The sequence below is a fragment of the Dryobates pubescens genome, chromosome Z (genome assembly GCF_014839835.1).
Source record: "Dryobates pubescens isolate bDryPub1 chromosome Z, bDryPub1.pri, whole genome shotgun sequence".
Classification (NCBI taxonomy): Eukaryota; Metazoa; Chordata; class Aves; order Piciformes; family Picidae; genus Dryobates; species Dryobates pubescens.
Genome location: NC_071657.1, coordinates 99,721,531 through 99,741,353, shown reverse-complemented (window position 1 = coordinate 99,741,353; position 19,823 = coordinate 99,721,531). Strand labels below are relative to the sequence as shown.

General features: G+C 42.4%; 1 protein-coding gene across 1 annotated transcript in view; it reads left to right on the top strand.

Annotated features, from left to right (window-relative positions):
* ERCC8 (ERCC excision repair 8, CSA ubiquitin ligase complex subunit) overlaps nucleotides 1–13,546 on the top strand; it is a 33,771-nt gene extending 20,225 nt beyond the window's left edge. Inside the window, exons 9-12 of the mRNA XM_054178797.1 lie at nucleotides 2,672–2,796; nucleotides 5,618–5,815; nucleotides 12,187–12,273; nucleotides 13,276–13,546. Coding sequence (XP_054034772.1) covers nucleotides 2,672–2,796; nucleotides 5,618–5,815; nucleotides 12,187–12,273; nucleotides 13,276–13,344 — 479 coding nt within the window. The 3' untranslated portion in view covers nucleotides 13,345–13,546. The remainder of the gene's footprint in view (nucleotides 1–2,671; nucleotides 2,797–5,617; nucleotides 5,816–12,186; nucleotides 12,274–13,275) is intronic.
* Nucleotides 13,547–19,823: the final 6,277 nt, after the last annotated feature.

The following is a 19,823-nucleotide window of genomic DNA, read 5'->3' as shown; positions in this document are numbered from 1 at the left end:
GGTGTCCTGGTTTGAGGCCTGGCAGATCTTCTCTTGCCCTTGAGAAGGGCAAAAGAGTGCCACTCACACAAATGGACTGCAAAAGTGATGGAAAGTTTAAACGGAAAAGCAGTGTTTTACAGAAACTACAAGCACAGTGACAAAGATGCCTCAAAGCATACAGAGTCCCTTCCAGCACACCCAAAGGTCACCAACATTTCCCATCTCCCCACCTGAGGGTACACCCAAAGCCCCCAGGGCTCTTTCTTCCCCCACCTGCTGCAAGGCTGGTCTCAGGCTAGCCAGGTCTGAGACTGCCCCTCCCTCCTTCTCCTCCTGGCATTTGGCCTAGCCAGGCCTAAGAGGCCTTGAGATAATTCCCCCACCATTACCTAATAGGGAGCATCTCCCATGGGAGCAGAGAGGGAATAGGAAGACAATGACTTTTACAAATGGATTTATAGGGTGCAGGATATTATGGGTATGAAATACGCTATTTTCTGTGTCCACCTACTGGGCTGGATTCTCGGGACACTGGAGATGTAGCTTGTATGGCAGTAGCAGGAGGCACCCTGCCTAAAATGCCACGTGATAATAGGAATGTTGGGTTTTGACAGCTGAAAAATTTTAATTGAAATTCAATAAATTACTGAAATTAAATTACTCTTTAAAAGGTCTAAGACTTAAGGAAAAAAAACCAACAAAATTTGTCCAAATTCTGGTTTTTTCTTATGAAAAATATTTATGTAATTCCAAAGACAATTAATGCCATGATCAAACCCAACTTTTCTTTTCAGCTTTCAAGATTATGATTTTACAATCTAATGGCAGTCACATAGTCTAGAATAATGTATTGAAATGTGACTGAACTAAAGCAAATGCAGCTAACAATTTCTGGTTTTTTAATAAAGTATTTGAAAAACAGATAACAATTTTTACCTGAGAAGTATGCATAAACTATGTATTGCAGTATAATGCTGAGACACTTTATCCTATTTTTAGTGAGTTAATTCATGGATGTGCAATACTGTGAGGTGACCTCAATGGAATTAACAATACAGAATAGAATATTTAGTTGGAAAGGACCTACGACAATCATTCAGTCTAACTGCCTGACCATTTCAGGGCTGACCAAAAGTTAATGCAGACATGAGCCATTGACCATCTCTCTAAGAAACCTGTTCCAGTGTTTGACCACCCTCTTGATACAAAATTCCTTCCCAATGTCCACTCTAAAACTCCCTTGGTGCAGTTTTGAACTATTCCCTTTCATCCTGTCACTGGATACCAGGGAAAAGAGACCTGCACCTCTGTCTCAAATTGGCCTTCTCAAGAGGTTGTGTGGAGCACTGAGGTCACACCTCAGCCTCCTTCTCTCTGAAAGTCCTTAGCCACCTCTGCGACATTCCTCGCAGCCCCTTCACCATCTTTGTTACCTACCTCTGGACTCATTCAAGGACCTTCACATCCTTCTTAAAATCTGGAACCAGGAACTGCACACAGCATTCAAGGTGAGGCTGTGCCAATGCTGAATAGAATACATAGAATAAACCAGGTTGGAAGAGACCTTCAAGATCATCACATCCAATCTATCAACCAATCCAACCCACCTAAACAACTAACCCATGGCACCAAGCACCCCATCAAGTCTCCTCCTGAACACCTCCAGTGATGGCGACTCCACCACCTCCCCAGGCAGCCCATTCCAAAGGGCAATCACTCTCTCTGTGTAGAACTACTTCCTAACATCCAGCCTAAACCTCCCCTGACGCAGCCTGAGACTGTGTCCTCTTGTTCTGGTACTGGCTGCCTGGGAGAAGAGACCAACATCCATCTGTCTACAACCTCCCTTCAGGTAGAGAGCAATAAGGTCACCCCTGAGTCTTCTCTTCTCCAGGCTAAGCAACCCCAGCTCCCTCAGGCTCTCTTCGTAGGGCTTGTGTTCCAAGCCCCTCACCAACTTTGTTGCTCTTCTCTGGACTCGTTCCAGCAAGTCAACCTCCTTCCTAAACTGAGGGGCCCAGAACTGGACACAGTACTCGAGGTGTGGCCTATCCGGTGCAAAATATAGTTGCCTAATCTGTTTATGCTGTGTTTGGTGCACCCCATAGCATGGTTTGCCCTCTGTCAACCAGCACCCCTAGATGCGGTTCCACAGGGCTGCTCTCCAGCCTCTCCTCTCCTAGTTTATACTTGTGGATGGCATTACTCCATCCTAAGTGCAGCATCCAGCATTTTGACTTGTTGAATTTCATCCCATAAATCCTTGTCCAGTGTTCCAAACTATCTAGATCCCTCAGCAAAGCCTCCTGTCCCTCAAGAGAGTTAGCAGCTCCTCCCATTTTGGTATCATCATCAGATCAGCTAAGGGTGCATTCAGCTTCTGCATCCAGATCATTATTAAATATATTGAAGAATATATTAATTATTAAATATATTGAAGACTATATATGGTCAGTGTGCCCCTTCCTTAAAGGCACAGCGTCAAATGGCCACAGGTGCTGTAAGTGAGCTCCAAGGAGCTCTGTTAGTAACCAGTCACCAGCCAAGTGCTTTTATAACCAGATTTAAATGAGTAACTTGCTGATACATTAGCATTTAAATGGCATTTTCAGTACTATACATTGAAATAAAGTGTATGCAACATAGTCATTCTCCTGCAAAAATCTGAGCCAGCTCTTTTTCCTGACAGCAAACACTGCTCACAATGGGAGAGTCAACGGTTTATGCTATACAAATGACGGACTTCATCTGCTGACCATTGGTACAGATGACCGGATGCGACTCTGGAACAGCTCCACTGGAGAAAACACATTAGTAAGATTCTGGGCATCTTTGGTTATGGTTTTACTCACACTTAATTTTAGAAGATTTATAACTTGAGAAGTTGCCATTACAACTTCAGATATTTATGAAGTTTTATAAAGGATACAGCTGCTTAGTCTCATCACTAGATGATTTCTGAACTTTGTGTCAGATTTCTTTTCTTACATCTGTTTATTGCAAAACCTCCCCCACCAAAACCAAACAAACAACAACAGAAGTCCAGAATATGAAGAAGGCTGGGTCTGCTTAAAGACTGATTAAGACAACTTTTAAAGTTCATTAGTTTATGAGCATAGCTGAAAATACTTCAGATGGGAATGAAAACCTTAATATGCAGTAAGTGTTGGCATAATATTTTTTTATTATTATTTTTTAAATGTTAGTTGTCAGTGTGCCATTCTGTTGGCAGTTTCCCATACCTGAGGGACTGATTGACTGCCCTGCGTACTTGGGACTTCTTTTTTCTGATCTTCTGTGAAATATCTTGTCAAATTCCATCACAGTGTTTAAAATATCTGGTCCTCTACATTACCAGCATTGCAGCCCAATAGAGGGAGGGGAGCAATTCAGTCTCTGCTGTTGCTCCAGTCCTTCCCGTGGCTTGTTTTTTGCTGAGGGTTCCTGTATTAATTTTCTGTTCAGTAAACTAAATTGTTTCCTTTGTATGTTTTGGGAAAAAAAAATCAGTTTCCAAGGTAAGCCAGTTAGTTCATTGACTTGTTTCACAGGCTGTTTTCTGATTTTCTTATTTGGTGTGGACAAGCTTGATCCTGCCATCTTTTTTCAAATCCAGAATTATATTCTCACACACTGCTAGAGGTATTGCTTAAAACAATTCTTAAGGCACCAGTAGACAAATACATACACAGATAATACAAGTTCATACCATAGTCCATTTATTTCTCATACTACCCTGTCCTTTTGATCTCCATAACTGTTTTTCTGTTTTTCAAAAGGTATAGAACTTAAGCCATGCATCTTATTTTCTTTTTATGACCAGTGAGCTAAATTTGGGCTAATTTGGATTGGTGCAGTTAGTAAGAGAAATTAATGTTGGAGTCATACAGATCTTGTACATTCTTCATCAGGAAAGGAATAGAAAGCACTGACACACTGGGTGTAGGAGGAATCAAGCGGAAGGAAGCAGGTTTTCCCTTTGCCTTTGTTCAAAGGACAATGCCAGTTTTTAAGATTTCTTCAGTTCTTCTTTGGCCAGCATCCTTTTCTCTTGCTCCTCTGTCAAGCAGTAACATTTGTACTGAGTATATCCATATAATTTACTGTTCCCAGCCTCCACTCCTCCCTTTCATTGTATGTGCCTTTGTTAAGAGCAGTGCTGTGGCTTGGAAATGGTTGCTGATCCAGCTCACGTGTTGTGTAAAGGAGTTTAATTGATCTTTATTAGCAAAGTTATATGCCTCTTAAAATGACTAGCAATAGCAAGACCTAACACAGTCAATATTTGCAAACACAGTCTTTACAAAATAAGCAGTATTATCCAGAAAAGACATCTTTTGAAAAGATTCTCTCAATATGAAAAATACCAACCTATTTGAATGCTGATCAAACTCTATGTATTCATTTTTCATAGTGAGTTTGTTTTCATGAAGGTGAGTAGTGTGGTTGACATGCCAGAGGGATGGGATGCCATCCAGAGGAACCAGGAAAAGTGTGAGAAGTGGGCCTGTGTGAAGCTTGTGAAGTTTAAGATGGCCAAATAAAAGATCATACCTCTATGCTGAGGCAACCTCTTGGTATCACTACAGGCTGGGGTATGAAAGGATTCAGCAATACCCTGAGAAGGACTCATGGGTACTGGATATGAGCTGAGAATGTACCCTTGCAGGCCACAAGGCAAGTGCATCATAGGTTCATCCAAAGAAGGTCGAGAAAGGTGATTCTGCTGTTCTAACCTGCTCTGGTGGGACCCCACCTGGAGTACTGTGTCCAGTTCTGGAGCCCTTAGTAGAAGGATGTACACCTCTTCAAGCAGGTTCAGAGGAAGGCTGCAAAAATAATCAAGAGGGATGGAGCACCTGTCTTGTGAGGAAAAGCTGAGAGAGCTGGGGTTGTTCAGCCTTGAGAAGGCTCTGGGAAGACCTTATTGTGGTGCTTCAGTACTTAAAGGAGGCCTGTAAGATAAGGTCCTGTAGTGTTAGCACAAGAGGTGATGGTAGAATCAGACTAGATACAAGAAAGACAGTTTTTTTAGGAGGAGTGTGGTATAACACTGGAATAAGTTTCTCAGAGAGGTGGTGGATGCCCCCATCTCTGGAAACATTCAAGGTCAGGTTGGATGAGACTGAGCAACCTGGTATAGTTGAGGATGCTTCCTGCAGGGGAATTAGATGACCCTGAAAGATCCCTTCCAACTCAAACTGGTTTATGATTTGTAACTGACTGCTGTTGTGCATAGGTTAAATATCTTTGAGAATCTTGTGCTAGACCATCTAGGAAAGTGTTCAAGAGGATAATTCCAGAACCAGCCCTAATTTCAGTGATAATTTAGGTACTTGGTGTAGATCTGGCCCACAACAGCCCATGGAAACTGTTCAAAATGTGGGGCTGCTGACTTTCAGGTGTATCTTTCTTTCACTTTCCTGAAGCTGATCATAAGGAGTGTAAACTTTAATGAAGAAATTAGGGATGTCTTGACAGACATCTATAATTGTAAATTTCAATAGTCACATTAAGATTGGGAAGCTTAAAATGCATTTTATTGGGCATTAAGGAAGACATGAAATTGACCTTTTCACATAACATTTTCTGTAGTGTTACTTAATCACTAATTCCATCATCCTTTGTTTTACAGGTGAATTATGGGAAGGTCTGTAATGAAAGTAGAAAAGGGGTCAAATTCACCACCTCCTGTGGCTGCAATCCAGAGTTTGCCTTTGTACCATATGGCAGTACCATTGCTGTCTATACAGTTTTCACAGGAGAGCTGATAACTATGCTTAGAGGCCATTACAGTACTGTCAACTGCTGTGTGTTTCAGCCTAATTTCCAGGTAAGTAAAGGACAAATGATACTCTAGACAACCTGTAGTATTTATTGCCAAACAATTTGCACAAAAGCATAATTTTTCATGGATGTCCTTTAGTCAAAGATCTTGACAGGGAATTTAGTGTCCCATATGTAGAGCAAGAAAAGTTTGGCTAATTTCTTGGGACAACCCTTCCTGTTCTCTTCATCCACTATAACTGTCATGTCACATAGATAATTTCAATATACTTTTTGATTGATTGATTGTTCATTATATTGTCATCAATAAATCATAAGCATTGCAGCTTTTGCTTGTTTTCAGTGAGACTGAAGAGGAGGTATTTGTCTCTCTGAGTTATCTAAGACATCACAGTAAGAAAGAATGTGCATGTAGGGGAAGTTCATTAGTATAGCTGTCAGCACTGAGAAATCTCTTTTAATTCTTTGCTAAGGTGATCTTTCTCATATGCCTTTAGTTGTAACAATCACTGGATCTGTGAATCATTTGGATGAAGTGTTCAAGACATGATGAGCTTCTTTAGTATTTCTTACACAGTGTTCTCAGATGAATTTCAGTATTATAAGGACTTGTAGTGCTGACAGCCTTTTTGTCCTCTTCCTCTGCCCCTATGGTGTAGTTTTATTCTCTTGTAATAAAGACGTAGATGGCAAAGCTTATTTTGTTATGAAATACTTTACAACATTTTTTTCTTAAGACTTCCAGTGTGATAAGAGCAGAGTGGACATCAGTATAAATTTTAAGGCTGTGACATAGTTATCCTCAGGTAATGAGGATTGTACTTCATCGTTTCTGAAGTGTCGGGCAGAACTATTTGAGTTAGGACAAGAATATAGATCTTTTCATGAGCTCTTATACAGCACATCATTGAAGTGAAGCTGGTAGTCTTAATCTTTGAGTCCAGTAACTTTGACTGAAACAGTTCACTGAGATGGACTGAGAATTTAAGACATGATACAGATGGGGCAATGGAGCCCAAGCTAATAAGCCATGCTGCACCTGGAAAGCAGCTCTGGCATAAGTAGAGTGAGATTGTAGATCCACTGAAAGGTGGAAAAGTTATCTTACAGCCAAGACACATCTTTTGTCAACTGTTGTTGAATAGCTTAAAAAGGCCTCTGTGTTTTTAAGGGTAGTTTCCCAATAAAAGTGCTAGTGGATTTATGGCAAGTCATCTCTGGTGTCCTTTTTGATAACAGAAAAAGGTGAGGCTCATCAAATCTCAGTGTAAATCATGTTTTTTAGCCCTCATAAAACAAATGTCTGTATAGTATCTAGTCTTGGCTTGTAAGATCTTAGAAAAAGACCACATGTGTGAGTGTGCACACAAGAACTGCATCAGTCACTCTGGGTGGTTCGTGCTGGCAATAACCTCTTTTGTTTATCTGTTGTGATTTCTGATTCCCTTTCAGAATCATCTTTTTCTTGAGTTCAATTCTATGTTCCAGAACTTGGACTGGATTTTTCTTTTTCTTTAAATGCATTGCTTTTAGTTGTATTAAATTTATTACTCTGGAATAATGTTAGTGCAGTTAGTGTGTCAACACCAAAGGTAGTGGTAGTGTTATTTTGACTGTGTTCATGCCTATACCTCTGAATAGTTAACACTGTCTTCATGTAATTAAGTGCAATCACCAGTCTTCATATACTCCCAGTAGAAATTATGATTTCCTAGTTAAAGCTTCTTGTCTGGCAGTGCAGTTGTAGTGAAATTTATAGTTACCTGTTTTATTTGCAAGCAGTATTAAATCAATATTACCTTGTCCATTGTCTTGTTTAGGATTCAGGAAAGGTCAGTTTATTTCTATCTGTGTGGTTAATTATTTTTTTTTCATGAACAACTTACTAGTTCACTTTCAACTGTAGTATTTCAGTCTGTATTAAAACAATTAACTTCAGCAGCCAGAAGTTTTCTTAGACATCTCCAAGTCTCTCTGAATCAGCTGGTGAAGGGTGTAGCAGATGACTTTGTAACACTTTTCTTGCTTATTAGCATGTTTGAATTTAGTGCATTGTCTTCATATGAAACAAGTTCTGCAATTTTTCTGCATAATTTCTACCATTTCCATCTAGTAGTAAGTCTGTGTCACTGTTAAGAGTTTTGTTTGTATTCTCTTCTGAACTTTTTCCTGCTTTTAACCCTGCTGAGTGATTTTTGCCATACTCACCCTCAAATGTGGTCCTTAGATTTTCTTACTATTTTTAGCTCTGTTCAAAAGTTCAGCTTGATGTTGGTTGTTGCTAGTCCCTCATTCTTTCTGTTCACTGGTTATCCTCTGATCGCTTTGTTTCACCTCATGGAGGAAATACTCCAAAAGAACTTTGGCCTTTGCACCAGTTATGTACTTGACATGACAAGTGTCTTCAGTTTGCTCAAAACCTTATAATCAAATATGAACACTAATACCCAAGCAACTGTTTGCAATCCAGTGATGTTAGTCTTTCTCTGTTCTTGTGATGTCCAAATTAATTAGCAGGTTTGTGTGGAATATCTGTTGTTTGTGACAGTGTGGAATTGTCTCCATGGGCTGGTGTGAGATGTAATGTGTATATATATGTGCCTTTTGATATCCTGGGAATAGAGCCATAAAAGCCAGTGTGTTATTGCTGTCATAAGTTGTTCTTGCATAAGTATCTCTGTAAAGCTAATAAGATGTTAGTATACCTGATTAATAAGAACTGCAGAATTTGGCCCTTTAACAAGAGCCATTAATGTAATAGGAGGTCGGTAATTTCAAGGGTGGTGTGGAAGAGGACATCTTCATTGTGCAATCGTGCAGATGATGTTTATGGTTGGGTGTAATATGCTAGATACCACTGTGACACATTAGTTGCTTAAAATCATTTAAGTAAACAAACAGCTCTACGTTTCCCTTTCAGAAGAAATGGCATAAAGCACCGTGCATGAATAGCATGTCATAAAATACTAGGTATACTTCAGGGAGCTCTTTTGCTTTAAATTATAGCTGCTTCTATTGCTCAAGAAATGCCAGTGACATCTGCAAAACTATTTGGCAAGTCCAGTGGCAAGCATATAATTAAAGATAGCTGAAAGTTAAATTATATTTTATTTGCACTCTTTCCTCAACCTAATATTTCTATGTATTCTACTATTAAAATGCATGAAGCATGTTTTGGACTACAATGTATGTGTATGTCCTATAGTACCTTAAATATGCATGGAGCTCACTGGCTCTTCTGACTAGATCAAGTCACCATTTCACTTTGTAGTAATTAAGTATTACTAAATGCAGCAGATATTAACTGAAGGTTTCACAGTGGTAGTAGTAATAAATACCAAACAGGTGTGCTGGTGTCCCTGCTACACTGGTCAGAAAGGGAAAAGATTATAAAAATCTACTGATAAAGACAGGAAGCATCCTGTCAAAAACAGGAAGCCTGAGTAGAGTACTGCTGACAGGATAAAGTGGGATTTGATGTATACCTTGGTGTAAATTTGACCTGCCATCTTTTCAGCCAGATAGTAGGATGTTTCTCTCATTAAATTATAGACCCTAATCTTGTGTTTCGTGCATGAACAATTTCATGCATGGGACCAGCTTTACAGAAGTGAGTATGTGAGCTCTCCTGTGTAAGAGTAAATGTATTGAGAAGTATTTATAGGAATTAGGCATTATGCTCCAGCACCAACTGTTGGTGTAATTCATTCATTCATTTCTCACATTCAGTATGCACAGCATATGAGATTTTCTGCAAAGACAGAATTACAATGATTTATGGAATTTTTGTGGAATCAATGTATTCACAGTGTGCTCATCTGCTCACAGTTGCTAGGTGTGGTAGGTTAAAGGTTCCCATTCATATGAAGTAAGCACGGCCAGCTCAGTTGGAAGCAAATGGAAGCTGTATTTACAAAACAAAAACTACACTCTACAATGGAATGCAATGAATATGTACAAAATATGCAGTATTTACAGTATTGTACAGGTATTTACAATCAGAAAATAGCATGGAGACCCCCCTGGTCAAAATGACCAGGGAAGCTGCTCCACTGTCCCCCCACCCCCAAACCTCCCAAACCCCTTTGTACCAGAAGAGAGAGAGAAGCTGGAAGAAAAGCAGTGTTAATCTTACCTGTTTCTCAAGGCCAGCCGGAAGCAATTACGTTCTCCCCAGCAAAGCAGAACAGCTAAGCAGCTAGAGAAAAAGAAAAGAAACCAGAATGAAGTGAAATGTGTAAGGTTGTTAGGGTACATCTGCATCCATCCCACACATTCTGGCCAATGAAATGCATTTAGAATGATCTTTTGTTTTCCTTTTTACACCCAATAGTGAATTGCTTATGTTTTTCTACTTTTTTGCTCGAAATCTGCAGCTGAATTTTAAAGGCATAGCCTATAAGTGCCACACTAGGTTTAGTGTAAAAGCCAACATGCAAGGCTTTGTTTCATAATGTCAGCCTGAATGTAGGAAAAATACTTCATGTGTTTCACTAAGGCAGCTTAAAGGTGGCAATACTCAAGGGTAGTCAGTCATCACATACAACATGCAGAGAATGATTCAAGATGGAAGGCATGTGAGAATATCTTCATGCATGGCCATCAAAGTAGCATTTTGGAAAATAGAAGCATTATTGGTGCAAAATTTGCTGCAAAGATGGTGCAGTATTTCTCATTAGGAGAATTTTCTCAGTTTAAAGTGACAGAAAAATCTGTATTTAATTCCTTGAAATATAGCTTAGTTTTCTTATCTGTTTATTAGACTGTTAGGCAGTTGGTCAAGAGATTGTTTGCTTCCATGTGTTTGCAGGGTGCCTTACACAATGGGATCTCAGTACTTAGTCATTGCCATAATAAGTAGTTGTTTATATTAGGAAAAAATAAATTGATCTTTCTGATCTTTGCCTTCCCAACAGGATACAGGTTTCAAAATGTTCTTTATTTGTTCTTTTCATTCCCTAGGCATACCAAAACTACATTTACTTAATACTACTTTGTTCTGTACATATCTTCATCAGGCTCGGGATGGCTGAGCCTAGGGAGTTGTAAATGGAGTTAAATCCAGTTAACAGCCAGTCACAAGTTGGTCCCCAGGACTCAGTTTTGAGGCTAGTCTTGGTTTATATCTTTATTAATGATCTGAATGAGGGGATTGGGTCCTCCCTTAGTAAGTTTACAGATGGCACAAGATTGGGTGGGAATGTTGACCTTCTCAAAGGTAGGAAGGCTCCATAGAGAAATATGGACATGCTGGGTTTATGAGCCAAGGTCAGTTCTATGAGGTTTAACAAGGCCAAGTGCCAGGTCCTGCACCTGGGTCACAACAACCCCATACAATGCTGCAGGCTTGGGTGAGAATGACTGGAAAGCTGCCCAGTACAAAAGGACATGGAGGTGTTGGTTGGCAGCTGTCCGAACATGAACCAAGAGTGTGTCTGGGTGCACAGGAGGGCCAACAGCATCCTGGCCTACCTCAGAAATAATATGGCCGTCAGGAGTAGAGCACTGGTGAGGCTGCACGTTGAGTGCTATGTTCAGTTTTGGGCCACTCACTACAAAAAGGACATGGAGTTGCTGCAGGATGTCCAGAGAAGAGCAAGGAAACTGGTGAGAGGCCTGGAGAGCAAACCTTTTGAGGAGCAGCTGAGGGAGCTGGGATTGTTTAGAGGTGGAGGGGAAGGAAACCTCACTGCTTTCTACAACTGCCTGAAAGGAGGTTGTGGTGATGTGGGGGCTGGTCTCTTCTCCCTTGTATCAGGTGATAGTAGGAGAGGAAGTGGCCTCAAATTGTGCTGGGTGAGGTTTAGTTTGGATACTAGGAAAAACTTCTTTATCAAAAGGGTGGTCAGGCATTGGAATACGCTGCCCAGGGAGGGGGTGGAACCCCTGTCCCTGAGGCATCCAAAACATGTGGCTCTTCAGTACATGTTTCAGTGGGTGTGGTGGCCTTGGGTGGATAGTTGGATTTCATGATCTTAGAGGTCTTTTCCAACCTTAATGATTCTATGATATGCACTCTTCTAAAATGTATTACTATATGCTCTGGACTTGATTTGTATTACTTAAAAACACTTCTTTTTGTGCCACCATTGAATGTAAAGGATCTCTTCAGCCTCTCAACTTGTAAAACAGATGCTTTTCAGGAGATGTGAGAAAGGGAAGGTGCATTTAAGCAAGGAAGTTCATTTAAATGTGGGTAGTGCTTGTTGCAGCAAGCAATCTGGAAAAAATACGAAAACACATCAGTTTTTTTCATAATGTCTAAAATAGTGTTTATCAAAGTTATGACAAATTAGAAATTGTGTGCCTGTCTCTATTCTTAAGTAAATATTGCATGCACTATTTTTCCCCAAGATTATATCTGTGTCACTGTTCAGTAAATTTGCGTACAAGTAATTTTTGTTTGCTCTCTTTAAGGAACTTTATAGTGGTAGCAAAGATTGCAATATTCTTGCATGGATACCAGCTCTTCGAGAACCACTTCCTGATGACGTTTCTGAAAAGGTGATCAATTTGACTTTGAACTATGCTTTTTGTGGCTCTTGTACTTGGGGAGGTGCTGTGGAAATTAAACACAATGTATGTGGCATTGTTACAAGAGCATGAGATTTACTTATTGCTTCTGTGCAATGTTTTGACTGTTGGAGATTTTGAGAGACCATTTTTTTTCATAGTGTAGTAAAATGTTTTGCAGACTTCTGGCTTCTCACTTAATTAAAAGTAGTTACTGTCATTTGGCTATCAGTCTTTCAACTTCTTTAGCTGTGTTGATTTCCACAGTTTTCTATCGTTTATGCTGTTTTGGAATTGGAAAGGTGCCAGAGATTGCTTTCTGATTTAAGAATTTGCTGTGTATTAAACAGTAAGGTTAAGGATGCCAGGCTTCATACACAAGTATTTTTGATTAAAAAATGCAATGAATAATATTGTAAGCAAGGCTGCTTTAGTGTTTGAAGGCACATGTTCAGGCTGTTAACCACGTGTAATGAGAGAGTTTTCTTAAAGAGCAATTTCTTTCTTTTTAGTACTGGTAACCAAAATGGAGTAAGTCTGGCAAACTGCTTTGGTTCTTAGCATACAAAAAATTCCACTTTTTAAACTTTCTGGGGGAAGAAATCACAAGAAGCATAAAAGTTTTGTAATTTGATTTGCTTTATAAGACAAGTTCTTTCAAAAGTATCCTGCACTTCATCAAAGACAAAACTATTCTGGAAGTAATACCCATCTGTTACATTTTGTTAGTTGCTTGTAAAACTTCAGCACTCCAGGTGTTGGGTTTTCTTCCTGTACAAATCAGCGTTAAATAGAGTACTCTTTGATCTTAGTGTTTGTCTTGTTTCTAATCGGTGGAATGGCAGAAAAGTGACTAAAAAGTACCCAGCAGCTATGAGACACACAACAGTTTGTCTCCATATAGTAATTTAAGAAGTGCCTTTAGCATTGGCCTTATTTGGTTTTAGTGTTGTTAATTAGGCAAGTCACTGAGAGGATTTTTGTTTTCTTTAGTGTCTGCCTCAGCAGCATCTGAACCCAGCATATGAAGACGCGTGGAGCAGCAGCGATGATGAAGGCTGAATTTCAGTTATGTGCTGACATAAAATAGACATTCATGCTCTGTGTTCACAGGCTTTACACAACTGGATATTGTTGGATTTATTACAACTCCATTTTTGGTACAGCTGCTAGAACAATGTCATTCAGAAATATGTTTTCACTGTTCTCGGGTTTCTTTCTTCAGTTACAGTTAAATCTAAAGGATTACTTTTTCATGCTCACTGACTTTTGTATTTACCCTTAGACATTGGTACACCTTCTTGAACAGATGATTAAGAAAAAAATTTGTACAGCCAATTAATATTGTGTTGTTTCTGGTATCACTTAAATAATGCCTTCATTTCCAAGAGGCACAATACAGAGGAAGACTTGAAGAAGGACTAGCTCAGGGATACTTCAGCTTGTTTTTATCAGTGTCTAAATGATGCAGACTGCACCTGTGCTTAGGTGCTGTGGGACCCAGCAGGATTTCATGCCTGTTCTTTTGCATTTTCAGTTTTGCCCGAGTTTCTCATGTTAAGTTCAGAAAGAGGTATAGAGGGACCTTCTAGTCAAGTGTTTATGTGGTGACCCCGTCACCTAGTATCTAAATCTGTCCCAGAAGGTTTCTCTTCACTTTTGTTGTTGTTGTTGCTCCCATTACCAGACTTTTAAGATCAGTCGCACATGTATGAACCTCTCAGATTTTGCCAGGCAGCATGAAGAATCACCAAGCTGAGAGCTCAGCTGAGGTTCCCATTAGATGTAGGTGCAGCTCTACAGACAGAACATTCCTTCCAGAGCAAAGCAGATACTAGGACAACAAGCTCAGACAAAAAGGAAAAGAACCTGTACAAATAAATCAAATATAATTCAAACTTCCTTGTCTAGTGTATTGTTTCAATGACTGGCATGGATATTAGCATTCCTTCACTGTGCTTCTGTATCTTAATATCTATACAAGACACAGACTGTTAGTTTCTGTCTCTATCAATCCAGAGTCTAACATTGTAAAATTAATGCAAAGTGAGGACTGGGCACATCAAAGGAATTGTTGTAATTAAACAGGCTTTATGTGTAAGTGTCTATTTGCTGGGAGAGATCCACTATTAAATAGATAGCTGCAAAGCAGAACACTTTGAGAGATTGCAGCTGAATTTAAGGACCAGCTTGATGCTGTCACTTTGTGGGCAAAAAGAAGAGAATTTTTGTTTTCTTTCAGGTGAGAGTTTTCATCACCAGTGATGGTTCTTCCCTCATAAAATTGGAATAAATGTGGAACAGATCTGAAGAAAGGTCACTCAGCTTTGTCTTGAAGAGGCTGACTTTTTCTGTGTGACAAGGGTGCATATCATTTGTACATACCAACTGCAGTGCATATCTTTGTATTCAAATTTCTAAATATCTGCTCAGTCACTCAGAGTGATTTATCAAAAAATAAATGCATTTGGTTTTTTCAGTAAGTTTTCAGTTCTTCACTCTGGCAGTGAAATCAGAATCCTAAAACTCATTGGGTTGGAAGGGACCTTTAAATGGGCTGCCTGGGGAGGTGGTGGAGTCGCCATCACTGGAGGTTTTTAGGAGAAGACTTGACGGGGTACTTGGTGCTGTGGGTTAGTTGCTTGGGCGGTGTTGGATTGGTTGATGGGTTGGACGCGATGATCTTGAAGGTCTCTTCCAACCTGGTTTATTCTATGTATTCTATGTATTCTTTGACTTTTGTGTGATATATATTAAAGGTCAGCTAGTCCATCCCCCTGTAGTAAGCAGGGACATCCCCAACTCAGTCTGACTGCTCAGACACCCATCAAGCATGACCTTGAATGGCACCAGGGATGGCACCTTCACCACCTCCCTGCACAACCTATTCCAGTATTCTACCACCCTCCCAGAAAAGAATTTAGTCCTCATGTCCCATCTAAATCTACCCTGCTCTATCTTAAAAGAGACAGTGCCCCCTATCCTGGTGCTACATGCCCTTGTAAACAGTCCCTCGTCAGCTCTCTTGTAGACCACTTTTCAGGTATGGGAAGGCCAATATAAGGACTCCCTGAGGCCTTCACTTCTCCAGGCTGAACAACTCAAATTCTTTCACCCAGTGTTTGTTGGAGAGGTATTCCAGCACTCCAAGTATTTTTTGTGTCCCTCCTCTGCACCCTCTCCATCAGGTCCCTGTCCTTCTTTTACTGGAGGTGCTAGAGCTGGACACAGTACTCTAGGTGAGGTCTCACCAGAATAGAGTACAGTGGCAGAATCACCTGTCTTGATCTGCTGGCCATGCTTCTTTTGATGCATCTGAGGATGTAATTGGCCTTCTGGGCAGTAAGTGCACACCACAGGCATATGTCTAGCTTCTCATCTGTCACTACCAAGTCCTTCTCAATGGGATTGCTTTGTATCACATCCTCCACCAGCCTGTAGTGAGAATAAGGGTTGTTGCAACCCAGCTGCAGGACGTTGCACTTGGCCTTGTTGAACATGAAGTTTGCATGGGCTCACTTGTCCAGGTCCCTCTAGATGACATCCCATCTCTCTGGCATACCAACTGGACCACTCAGCTTGGTGTCATCTGCAAATATGATGAGAGTGCAGTTCATCACATGGTCTATATCATTGATGAAGATACTAAACCAGCACTGGTCCCAGTATGGACCCTAAGGGACACAACTTCTCACCCATCTCCATCTGGGCATTGAGGCATTGACCACTGCTCTGGATGCGATCATCCAATTCTTCACCCACCAAACAGCCCATTTATCAGATCCATATCACAAGGATGTTGTGGGGGACTATATAAAAGGCCTTGCAGAAATCCGGAAGTGTGATGTCACTGGCCTTCCTTTGTCCACTCTTGTAGTCACTCCATCCTAGAGAGCCACTAGGTTGATCCAGCAGGACTTGTCCTTAGTAAGTGTTGACACTAAAATTAACGAAAGAACCACCCAACTCCCCCACCAACTCCGTTGGGAATGTTAAATGGGAGCAGTAGGAAAAACATCTTTGTTTAAAAAAGGTGATTAATCATAACAATTAAACCCATAAATAAAAATAGTGCATTAATTCTCCTGTTGGAGATGGCCTTTGGAATGGCCTTTCTCAGATGAGTTACTTTTCCTGTGCTTTGAGTACACAATTACTGTGGTTAGAGTGGAACACTGAAGACAATCTAGTTCAGCCTCCTTGCTTAAAAGAGTCACCAAGAGCAGGTTGCTCAAACATGTGTCCAGTCGAGCTACAGCCCATAAACTAGTTCCAGTGTTTCAGCATTCATAGAGTAAAAGTTTCTTTGACTTAAAGGGAATTTTCTGTATTTCGTTTTGCAGCCATTGAGCCTCCATTGCTGGATACCACAGAGAAGAGCCTAACTCCCTCTTCACTGTCTCTGCTTGGCTCTATCAGATATTTCTACACATAAGTGGGATGCTTCTGGGCCTTTTGTACTCCATACAGAACAGTCCTGGCTCTTTCAGACTCCTCTTATGTGAAGGATTATCTCCCTTAACCTGCTGACAGCACTCTTCCTACTGCACTCTTCCCAATGCTGTTGGCCACCTTTGCTGCAAGAACACATTGCTGGCTTATGGTCACTTCAGTGTCCACCAGGAGGGCTGGGTCCTTTCCTGCAGAGCTCCTTTCTGCAAAGCTCCTTTGCAGCAGGTTGGTCCCTGGCCTATTCTGATCCATGGGCATTTTTCTCCCTGGGTGCATGATTTGACATTTGCTTTTATTGAGCCCAGCCAGCATGGGTTTAGGAAGGGCAGGTCCTGCCTGACCAACCTGATCTCCTTCTATGATCAGGTGACCCGCCTGGTGGATGTGGGGCAGGCTGTGGATGTAGTCTACCTGGACTTCAGTAAGGCCTTTGACACCGTCCCCCATAGCAAACTCCTGGCCAAGCTGTCAGCCCATGGCTTGGATGGGAGCACACTGCAATGGGTTAGGAACTGGCTGGAGGGCCGAGCCCAGAGAGTGGTGGTGAATGGTGCCACACCCAGCTGTCAGCCAGTCACCAGTGGTGTGCCCCAGGGAGATTGAACACATCCAAGCGCCAGGTTCTGCACATTGGCCACAACAACCCCATGCAGAGCTACAGGCTGGGGTCAGAGTGTCTGGAGAGCAGCCAGGTGGAGAGGGACCTGGGGGGACTGGTTGATGGTAGGCTGAACATGAGCCAGCAGTGTGCCCAGGCAGCCAAGAGGGCCAATGGCATCCTGGCCTGCACCAGGAACAGTGTGGCCAGCAGGAGCAGGGAGGTCATTCTGCCCCTGTACACTGCACTGGTTAGGCCGCACCTCGAGTACTGTGTCCAGTTCTGGGCCCCTCAGTTTAGGAAGGAGGTTGACTTGCTGGAACGAGTCCAGAGAAGAGCAACAAAGTTGGTGAGGGGTTTGGAACACAGCCCTGTGAGGAGAGGCTGAGGGAGCTGGGGTTGCTTAGCCTGGAGAGGAGGAGACTCAGGGGTGACCTTATCACTCTCTACAACTACCTGAAGGGAGGTTGTAGACAGACGGATGTTGGTCTCTTCTCCCAGGCGGCCAGTAGCAGAACAGGAGGACACAGTCTCAGGCTGCGCCAGGGGAGGTTCAGGTTGGATGTTAGGAAGAAGTTCTATACAGAAAGAGTGATTGCCCATTGGAATGGGCTGCCTGGGGAGGTGGTGGAGTCGCCATCACTGGAGGTGTTCAGGAGGAGACTTGATGGGGTGCTTGGTGCCATGGGTTAGTTGTTTAGTTGGTGTTGGATTGGTTGATGGGTTGGACGCGATGATCTTGAAGGTCTCTTCCAACCCAGTTTATTCTATTCTATTCTATTCTATTCTATTTGCTCTGTTACCTTTCAGGGTGAGAGGTGAGGTTGACCTTCATTTTCTGGATCATTGAATCATAGAATCATGGAATCAGTAAGGTTGGAAAAGACCTCAAAGATCAAGTCCAACCTGTCACCCAAGACCTCATGACTGGGGAGGAGGAGGAGACTCAGGGGTGACCTTATCACTCTCTACAACTACCTGAAGGGAGGTTGTAGACAGACGGATGTTGGTCTCTTCTCCCAGGCAAGCAGTACCAGAACAAGAGGACACAGTCTCAGGCTGCGCCAGGGGAGATACAGGCTGGATGTTAGAAAAAAGTTCTATACAGAAAGAGTGATTGCACATTGGAATGGGCTGCCTGGGGAGGTGGTGGAGTCACCATCACTGGAGGTTTTTAGGAGAAGACTTGACGGGGTACTTGGTGCTGTGGGTTAGTTGCTTGGGCGGAGTTGGATTGGTTGATGGGTTGGACGCGATGATCTTGAAGGTCTCTTCCAACCTGGTTTATTCTATGTATTCTATGTATTCTATGTATTCTATGACTACTAAACCATGGCACCAAGTGCCACGTCCAATCCATTTTTTAACACCTCCAGGGACAGTGACTCCACCACCTCCCTGGGCAGCACATTCCAATGGCTAACAACTCTCTCTGTGAAGAACTTTCTATTCACCTCGAGCCTAAACCTCCACTGGCACATTTTGAGACTCTGTCCTCTTGTTCTGGTGCTGATTGCCTGGGAGAAGAGACCAACCCCCTCCTGGCTACAACTCCCTTCAGGTAGCTGAAGACAGCAATAAGGTCTCCCCTGAGCCTCCTCCTCTCCAGGCTAAACAACCCCAGCTCCCTCAGCCTCTCCTCATAGGGCTGTGCTCGAGGCCTCTCACCAGCCTCATTGCCCTTCTCTGGACATGTTCAGGAGTCTCAATGTCCTTCTTAAACTGAGGAGCCCAGAACCAGTACTCAAGGTGTGGCCTAACCAATGCTGAGTACAGGGGCACAATGACCTCCCTGCTCCTGCTGGCCACACTATTTCTGATGCAGGCCAGGATGCCATTGGCAATCTTGGCCACCTGGGCACACTGCAGGCTCATGTCTAGGCTACTGTCAACCAGTACCCCCAGGTCCCTCTCTGTTTGGGATCTCTCCAGCCACTCCGACTCCAGCCTGTAGCTCTGCATGGGGTTGTTGTGACCAATGTGCAGCCCCTGGCACTTGGACTTGTTGAATGCCATCCTGTTGGACTCTGTCTATATGTCCAGCCTGTCGAGATCCCTCTTCAGAGCCCTTCCACCCTCTAACAGATCAACACTTGCTCCCAACTTGGTGTCATCTGCAAATTTACTGGTGATGGACTCAATACCCTCATCCAGATCATCAATAAAGATATTGAACAGGATGGGGCCCAGCACTGATCCCTGGGGCACACCACTAGTGACTGGCTGCCAGCTGGATGTGGCACCATTCACCACCACTCTCTGGGCTCGGCCCTCCAGCCAGTTCCTAACCCATCGCAGTGTGCTCCCATCCAAGCCATGGGCTGACAGCTTGGCCAGGAGCTTGCTATGGGGAACGGTGTCAAAGGCCTTGCTGAGGTCCAGGTAGACTACATCCACAGCCTGCCCCACATCCACCAGGCGGGTCACCTGATCATAGAAGGAGATCAGGTTGGTCAGGCAGGACCTGCCCTTCCTAAACCCATGCTGGCTG